Genomic DNA, 8353 nt, shown 5'->3' with positions numbered 1-8353 from the left:
TGACTTCAAATTTTATATACAACCTCCTTATACTATTTCTAACAAGTTTAAATAATACCCACTCCAAAATTCTCACGAAATCAAATTTGGAATTTAAACCCACATATTTAAGCTTGTTAAAAATCTAATTTTCATTACCCAAGTGAATTTGGTTTGTTGAACTAATATTGAGTCACGGTTACTGATTCGAAAGTTAACTTAAAAGCTTGAGCAATCTTTTTTAAAAATTAAATAATAATTTCGAGAACCTATTGCAGTTGAATGTTGAGTATTAGCCTATTATTTTTGGGCTAGTTGGTTGTAAATTAAAATATGAGCTATAAAATTGAAAAGTATGGAGCCCAATTGTTCTTATGAGAAATTTTTCCTTATTATAGTCCTTTTTATTAAGTATTAGTGTATTCCGATCCAAGTTTATGTTATTAGTGTAAAAATCAGAATTTTTTGTAGATGCTTCTCTTTGACGGAAGAAATTAATCATATTGTTGTGATATAAATAGTTTTCTCCCCGCCAATGGATAATAATGATATTTGGAAATTACATCAAGAGTTTAATTCATTTTTCTGGTTAACTTTGGGGTCAAACGAGGTTTGTTTTCTTCTCAAAGGGTGAGAGCGGTATTGTTTCCCAACCATAACGGGGTTACCGTTCTCATTCAAAAGATGTTAAGAGGGTAAAGTGGAATTTACGCTTCCATCTTAAGGACAATATTTTCTTGTTAACTTATGTTTTTTTCGCTTTTTTCTACTTCTCAACTACTTGATGTGCATTTCCCAAAGATCAAAACTGATTATGCTCACAACTACTGTGGCAAAAAAAAAAAAAAGTCAACTACTAACACTAATCCTGGTACCCTTCTCTGGGGTCCATAATCAATTGCATAGACACCTTAAACCAAGAGCATCACTCGTCAAACTTTGTCGGAAATTTTAATTAAAATTACTCAATCTTCCTAAACAAAAATACTCCAATATGTATACCATAGACGATACTATTGGAAATAAATAGACAAACCTCAATTTGGAACGGAAGATAAGCTTTAGAATTCCACTAATCCAAGTTTATGTGCAAATCGAATCGTGACAATAGAACAATACAGCTCGTTATAAAATAAAATTGTGATAGAGCTACAAATTGGGGATGAGGTTATCACTATGCAATTTGGAGAAGAGGAGAGACTTTCGACAAACAGGGCAAGTAGTATTGATCTTCAACCACTTATCAACACATTCAAGATGGAAGCAATGTTGGCATTCAGGCATACACTTTGCTATTTCTCCTGCTAAGTACTCAGCCAAACATATTGGGCAACTTGATTCGTTCTTACAAGCCGGAAGAAGTCGCCGGTTTTCACCAATAACTACTTTTTTGTATGACTGAATCGTAAATTCATCAAGACCGCTGCCGGTGCCGGTGCCGGCTTCCGCCGCTGATTCGCCGGTGGTTTGTCGATGTTGCCGGTGAATGCCTTCAGCGCGAAAACGAAATACTAAACAGAGTACTAACAATATGGAGGGTACAACTAGACATAGCGTAACTATTAGAACGAAGATGATTAATTGACGAGTTGCCATTGATTCTGGAATATTCAACTGAATCGCATCCTTATATATATTACCAGCCAGATCATCAATATACCATGTATTAAGTCAACTAGTTATGATCAAGTACTAGTTAAAAGTTTTTTGTTCAATAATGTGCAATGCTAGCTATATTATATCATCTAGTTGAGATTCTTTTAATTGTTGTGTGACGCTTATTGTAATAGAGATAATAACTGGAAAGTCACTTTTACCCCCGACACACTTTTTTCTTTTAATTTGATGGGACGATTTAACTACAGTTAATCAGTTTGATGCAAAATTGGGACGGGAGTTTAAAACTTGAATACCGAGAATTACAAATTAAATCTAGAGTTCAGAATTTCCATAAAAAATAAAGAAAGTTTAACTAAAACATAAAGAAAATTTAGTTTGTTTCGTAGATTACATCATTACAGTGCAAGTTTATCTTATATTTGAAATTATAAGGCAGCTCTCTCGAAAGATACGCATATAATGCTCTCGCTATTTAAATAATCATAATTGGTAATCGAAGTAAGAACTCAATTATTTTGAATAATGAAAGGGTCACGTCCCTTAATAGCAATTAATATATCTATGTTGTTGACATCAGAGAGTTTCCAACTCGAGGGGCAAGCTTCATCACCAAACTTGAGGAGTTAAAAAAAAGAAGGCAAAAATCAACTAATATATAGTATCTATATATGTTGTTGATAGGTTATATGTGTATACCTGTTATGTTTTGATGATCTAACAAATTTACTATTAAGAACCAGATAAGGAACCTGTTATACATCCTCAAGAACTTAAGATCAACAAGTCTCCAGTCGGGGACACGGTTCAACTCTTCAGAGTCAAAGGAACATCAGAAAGAACAGATAGCTAGCTACCAGTTCCCGTGGTGACTGTACAAATCAACCCTCCCAGCTGTAAAGTTGCTGCCTGCACACGCAACAGTGCAAAAATAGTGCAACAGTCAACTTTATGGGGAATGCCCTTTACCTAACTTGCTTGCATCATTCAAGTGATTTCACAAATAAATTATTAACATCAAGCAAAGGTAAAACAAAATACTTGAACATTGAAGAATTAATCAAGTATTCTCTCAAGTCATCTATCAATCTTGCAAGTAACTCTCAAGGGCATCAAGAACAAAGAACAACATAACAACGGACCAGTTCTCTGTATTATATTCCACCTTTGTTAAAGCACTCTACTTGTAATTCCTACTTAGCTTAGTTAGAAGCATTGCGTAGGGAATCTTTGTAAATCATAAACCCTTGTATTTGTGTCTTCGCTAGAGTTAGTCGAGTTGTAAGTTTTTGTAATTGAGTTATTACAAAGTGGCTTGTAATAGAGTTGTTACAAGTTAGTGAAGTATTAAGAGGTTAATTCTTAGGTTACAATAAGTTGTAATCTAAAGTTTGCTCAGTAGTGAAGTTGAAATCCTACAAGGGTAGGTCGTGGTTTTTGATCCCGTGAGCTGGAAGTTTTCCACGTAAAACTCTATTGTGTCATTTACTTACTGCAGTGTGCGTGTGTTCTGTGGGAACTAATAGAGAACCCCGGTTCTCTATATAGCTTGGTGGACCGTTAGTTTCTATCAATTGGTATCAGAGCAGGTTATTTCTATCAAGCTAACACCTAGAAAGGATCCTCATGGTTCCTCCGCCAAACTTTGAAGTAGGTCAGTCTACCTACAGACCACCAAGATTCAACGGCAAATACTATGGATGGTGGAAGACAAGGATGCATGACTTCATCATGGCTGAAGACTCAGAGCTCTGGGATATCATCTGCGATGGACCCTTCGTTCCTAAGAAGACCATTGGAGACCCCGCAGTGACAGTTCCTAAAACTAGAAAGGAATATAATGATGCTGACTGTAAGGCTATTGAAAAGAACTTTCGAGCTAAGAAAATCCTCGTCTGTGGTATTGGACCAGATGAGTACAACAGAATTTCAGCATGTCAATCTGCTAAGGAGATCTGGGAAGCTCTCCAAATAGCTCATGAAGGGACAACACAGGTAAAGCAGTCCAAGATTGACATGCTAACCACAGAGTATGAGCTTTTCATGATAAAGGACGATGAGTTCATTCAGGATATGCACACTCGCTTCACATCTGTCATCAATGAGCTTCACTCTCTAGGAGAGATCATTCCCAGGAACAAACTCGTCAGGAAGATACTTACTGTATTACCTAGTTCCTGGGAAAGCAAAGTAAACGCTATCACAGAGGCAAAGGATCTGCAGGAGCTGACCATTGATGAACTTGTCGGCAATCTGAAGACTTATGAAATGAAGAAGAAGAAGAAGAAGAAGAAGAAGAAGAAGGAGGAGGAGGAGGAGGAGGAGGAGGATCACGAGAGAAGAGATCCCACAAGGGAGAAGAACCTGGCCCTCAAGATGGACAGCAATGACTCAGGTGGTGAGGATGCTGATATGGCCTACCTGACAAAAAGGTTTCAGAAAATGGTTTGCAGAAATGGAGGCATTCCAAAAAGGGGCAGCTCCAGCAAGCAAAAAGGTTATGACCTATGTAATAAGTGCGGTAAGCCATGACACTTCATCAAGGATTGCCCTCTCCTCAAGCAAGATCAGTACAAATACAACACTGACAGAACAGCTAAGAGAAACTCGGTTCCTAACAAATGATTCAAGAGAAAAGATGTCGCTGACAATGTTGTGAAACAAGCTCTTGCTGCATGGGGAGTCTCTTCCAGCGAATCTGAAGAAGATGATGATCAAGGTGATAGCTCCATGATTGATGGATATAAATTATTCATATATTTTAATGTAAAAATATAATATTTTAGATATAAAACATGACCAATTTATATCCTATTCTCGCGCTTTTCTAACAATTCGCGCAGGAAAAAGAATACATGAAAAAAGAGAAAAAGAAAGAATCTACAGTTCAAGGAAGAAGGATGCATCCGTGACAATTTCATCTAAGACTAGACAAAGTCAAGAGATACAAAGTTATGGCAAATTCTCACCAAAATATCAAGACAAATTGCCATATCAATTTCTCATCAAGGCCATATGATATATTAATATTATATTGCAATTTCTCACCAAGGCCTTGTAGGAATTTTCCTATAAATAGCCATATGTTTGTAGATGAAAAAGCATCCCTCTTTGTATCCAATTTTCTATCTAGTTTTTTCTAAGTTTCTAAAGAGAAAGAGAAGAGTAATCTTGGTCTCTTCCTCTAATATTTCTCTTTGTAGTAAAAATATTCTTAGTCTTTTGAAAGTATTTTTTAGCTTTTCTTACTTCATAATGGAGTAATTTCTTTTTGTTGGGATAGTTGATGAATCTTGATATAATTATAATACTATCTCAGTTTCAATACATGGCCTGAAACTCTATATACATTTCATATTGTGATGGAATGATGATTTTTTAATCATTATTATCACATCTACATATTTTATATCTAAGTTATTCTTATATTAATTTTGTAATTCTCACGGAGCAAAATTAATATATAATAACTGATGAATAGAATATTAGAGTGAAAGTAATTTTTAATAAGATTATTATTTCAAGTCTATAATCTTGCTTTCCTCAGTTTTTAATTCTCACGGAGAAATTGTTGAAGGCAAGATTATTGATTTTCTAGTAAAAATATTCTCACGAAGTTTTTACTACGCTTGAGCACAATTCAGGCAAGATATTTCAGTTTAATCGTCACTAGTTTTAAATCAAATGATTGACATAACCTCGCGGAGTGTTAATTATTTATTTATTTCTTAGTGTAAAAATATAATTGTATTAGCAATAAGCAATTATTCTTTAGAGAAATACGTATGAACCTGAGATTTTATTGTAATGATATATCAAGTGAATTCAACGATTCCCAACTCTTTTTAAATATAAACTTTTCAGAAGAAATTTGTCTTAATTTATAATTTCAAACACACCTCTCATCAATTTGGTTCTCCCAAATAGTAGTCAAAATATTACAAGTCTATAGCTTAGATTGTCCAATATCTGTGGGACGATATCATAAACTATACTAGAATTTGATAGAGTACGAGCAGAAAATCCTATACACATAAGCTTCGTCAAATTTTTGGCGCCGTTGCCGGGGATTGGCACACATCTACTTCAGATTAAATATTTTATTACTAATTTGAGAATTTATTATTATTGTTAATTTTTCCTTCAAAATGTTATCTCCTACATACTACTATCATAATTGTACTATTATTAGGAGCAATTCTATATAATATTGAAAAAAAAAGAGCATATAAAAAAAAAGAGAAAAAAAAATCCCTCATAGCTAGTACTTCAACCCACTTTATTTTATATTTTATTATTATATTATTATTGTTAGTACTAACATCTATATGATAGTATAATATATTAGTTTTGTGATTTACAATCTCATTTTTTTATTTGTCATTTTTTAAGTATATTTTATTATTTTTATTATTATTATAATTGTAAGTACTTGTTTTTACTATTCTAGTTCTAAAAGTATCCTTTGTACTATTCTATATTACTATTATAACTATTACTTTTACTATATTTTTATAAGATAATATTTTATTCAACTTTTTTTAATTGATAGTACTTTAATCTTTCAACATACTTGATTTATTATTGATTTTTTTCCATATAATATAACTAGCATTATATTATTTCTTTTGATGGTTAATTACAACTTACTGTTTTAGTTAACTATAATATTACCGTACTAATTTTTTTTTTAATTTATTTTTAAAACTATCTATTACTATTTTAGGAACTGTCTTTATTTTACTTTAATTTCAGATAGTTTATGACCCGCTCTTCTGCAAAAGAGTTGGCCAATTACGATCCTGAAATTGAAAAAACTTTGCGATTGTGCAGGAAAGGACAAATATCGTCTCAAAACATAACTTGTAACAGAATGGAGCACCAATTAGAAGATGATAACAATCCACTACAAATTCCACCACCAGCTCATGTAGAGGAGCAGTTTGATGAAGTGGCGCCAAGACCAGCAAACAGAATCCTAAGGGATTATGCTAGACCTGATCACTTTAACTGTGAATCTAGTGTCAGGAAACCTCCAGTAGCAGCCAATAACTTTGAAATCAGGACAGGCCTGATTCAAACAATTCAACAATCTTGCATTTTCATCGGTGATCTAAGTGAAGATCCATTTTAATTGACTTTTTAGAATTGGTTGAAACTGCAAAGTATAACGGAGTACCTCCTGAAGCAATTAAGTTAATGCTATTTTCTTTTTCTTTAAAAGGATAGGCCAAAACTTGGTTACGAAATTTGCCGCAAGGGTCTATTACCACATGGGACCAAATGACTCAGAAATTTTTAAATAAATATTTTTTCCCTGCTAAAACAACAAAGTTAAGACAGGATATATCTAACTTCTTGCAGACTGACGCTGAGTCAGTTTATCAAGCTTGGGAAAGATTGAAAACAATGTTAAGGAAATGTCCACATCATGACATTCCTGAACATATGCAGTTGTACATTTTTTTATCATGGTTTGAAACCATCTTCTAGAAATGTAATAGATGCAGCTGCAGGAGGTTCCATAATGGGAAAAACCACAGAAGAAGCATTGTAATTGCTTAATGAAATTTCTGAAAATGCCATACAGTGGCCATCTGAGCGTGTAATCATTAAGAAAGCTGCTACAGTAAATCAGGTGGATGCTTTAAATGCACTAACACAACAGATTGTTTCTTTCGCACAAAAATTTGAATCTTTTCAGGTAAATACACAACAACCAAGCCAGTATGAGGCTTGTGACTTGTGTGGAGGAAACCATCTAAACCACGAATGTCAAGCAACCAATAATGATGAACAGGTCAATGTTATCGTATACAAGCCGTATCCTTTTGGAAGTCCATTAGCACAAAAACATTCAGGATTTCAATGGAGCAATGCAAATGGTGCTGAAAACTCTCAAAACTACCAAAAGCAACAGGTACAGAGTCCACCCGGATATCAAAATCAAAATCGTGGACAACAAAATTTCAGGCCTTATCAGCAAGCAACTCCATATCAGCAAAGGCCTCAACAAGGCCATCCAAGTCTTGATGACCTTTTGTACAAGTACATTAAGGTTACTGATGAAAAAATGGAAAGCCAAAATTCAGCTCTAAAAAATCTTGAAATTCAGTTAAGCCAATTGGCAACTCTTGTGTCTGAAAAGATTCAAGGTCCTTTACCGAGCAATACAGAGAAAAATCCAAAAGAACACCTTGAGGCAATTGCCTTACGGTCAGGTACGACTCTTGATGAACCCTATGCAAACAGACAAGAAAAGAATAAATCAGAACAACAGGTAGACAAGGGCGAAAATGTTGAGATACCCTCTCAACCATCAGAAGAGAAAGAAGCCAAGAAAAAAGAAGAAAAAAATAATAAAAATGTGACTTCTTTCCCTGTTACAATTCCTTTCCCACAAAAGATGAAAAGAGAAAAGCTTGATAATCAATTTGCAAAGTTTTTGGAGATTTTAAAACAAATTCACATTAACATTCCTTTTACTGATGCTTTATTGCAAATGCCTTCATATGCCAAATTTCTAAAAGAAATTTTATCAAGCAAAAGGAAATTGGAAGAAGTTTCTGTGGTAATGCTTACTGAAAAATGCAGTGCTATACTTCAAAATAAGCTACCACAAAAAATCGGTGACCCAGGTAGTTTTACCATTCCATGTACTCTGGGAGGAGTATACATTGAAAAAAGCACTTTGTGATTCTGGAGCTTCAATAAATTTGATGCCATTTTTCTATTTTTTAAAAAAAACTTAGATTCT

At 33.9% G+C, this 8353-nt stretch overlaps 2 protein-coding genes across 2 annotated transcripts; one reads left to right on the top strand and one right to left on the bottom strand.

Moving 5' to 3' along the window:
• On the bottom strand, positions 1129-1575 carry LOC109233533 (RING-H2 finger protein ATL20-like). The gene has a single exon (XM_019399423.1). The coding sequence runs from the start codon at positions 1573-1575 to the stop codon at positions 1129-1131; it is 447 nt and encodes a 148-aa protein (XP_019254968.1).
• LOC109233526 lies at positions 7101-8293 on the top strand. The gene is made up of 2 exons (XM_019399418.1): positions 7101-7115; positions 7187-8293. The coding sequence occupies exons 1-2, from the start codon at positions 7101-7103 to the stop codon at positions 8291-8293; spliced, it is 1122 nt and encodes a 373-aa protein (XP_019254963.1).

The sequence above is a fragment of the Nicotiana attenuata genome, chromosome 1 (assembly GCF_001879085.1).
Source record: "Nicotiana attenuata strain UT chromosome 1, NIATTr2, whole genome shotgun sequence".
Classification (NCBI taxonomy): Eukaryota; Viridiplantae; Streptophyta; class Magnoliopsida; order Solanales; family Solanaceae; genus Nicotiana; species Nicotiana attenuata.
This window is presented reverse-complemented; position numbering and strand designations above follow the sequence as displayed.

Excerpts from the sequence above, each read along its gene's own strand:
- LOC109233533 (XM_019399423.1), bottom strand. The coding sequence starts at position 1,575 with ATGGCAACTCGTCAATTAATCATCTTCGTTCTAATAGTTACGCTATGT.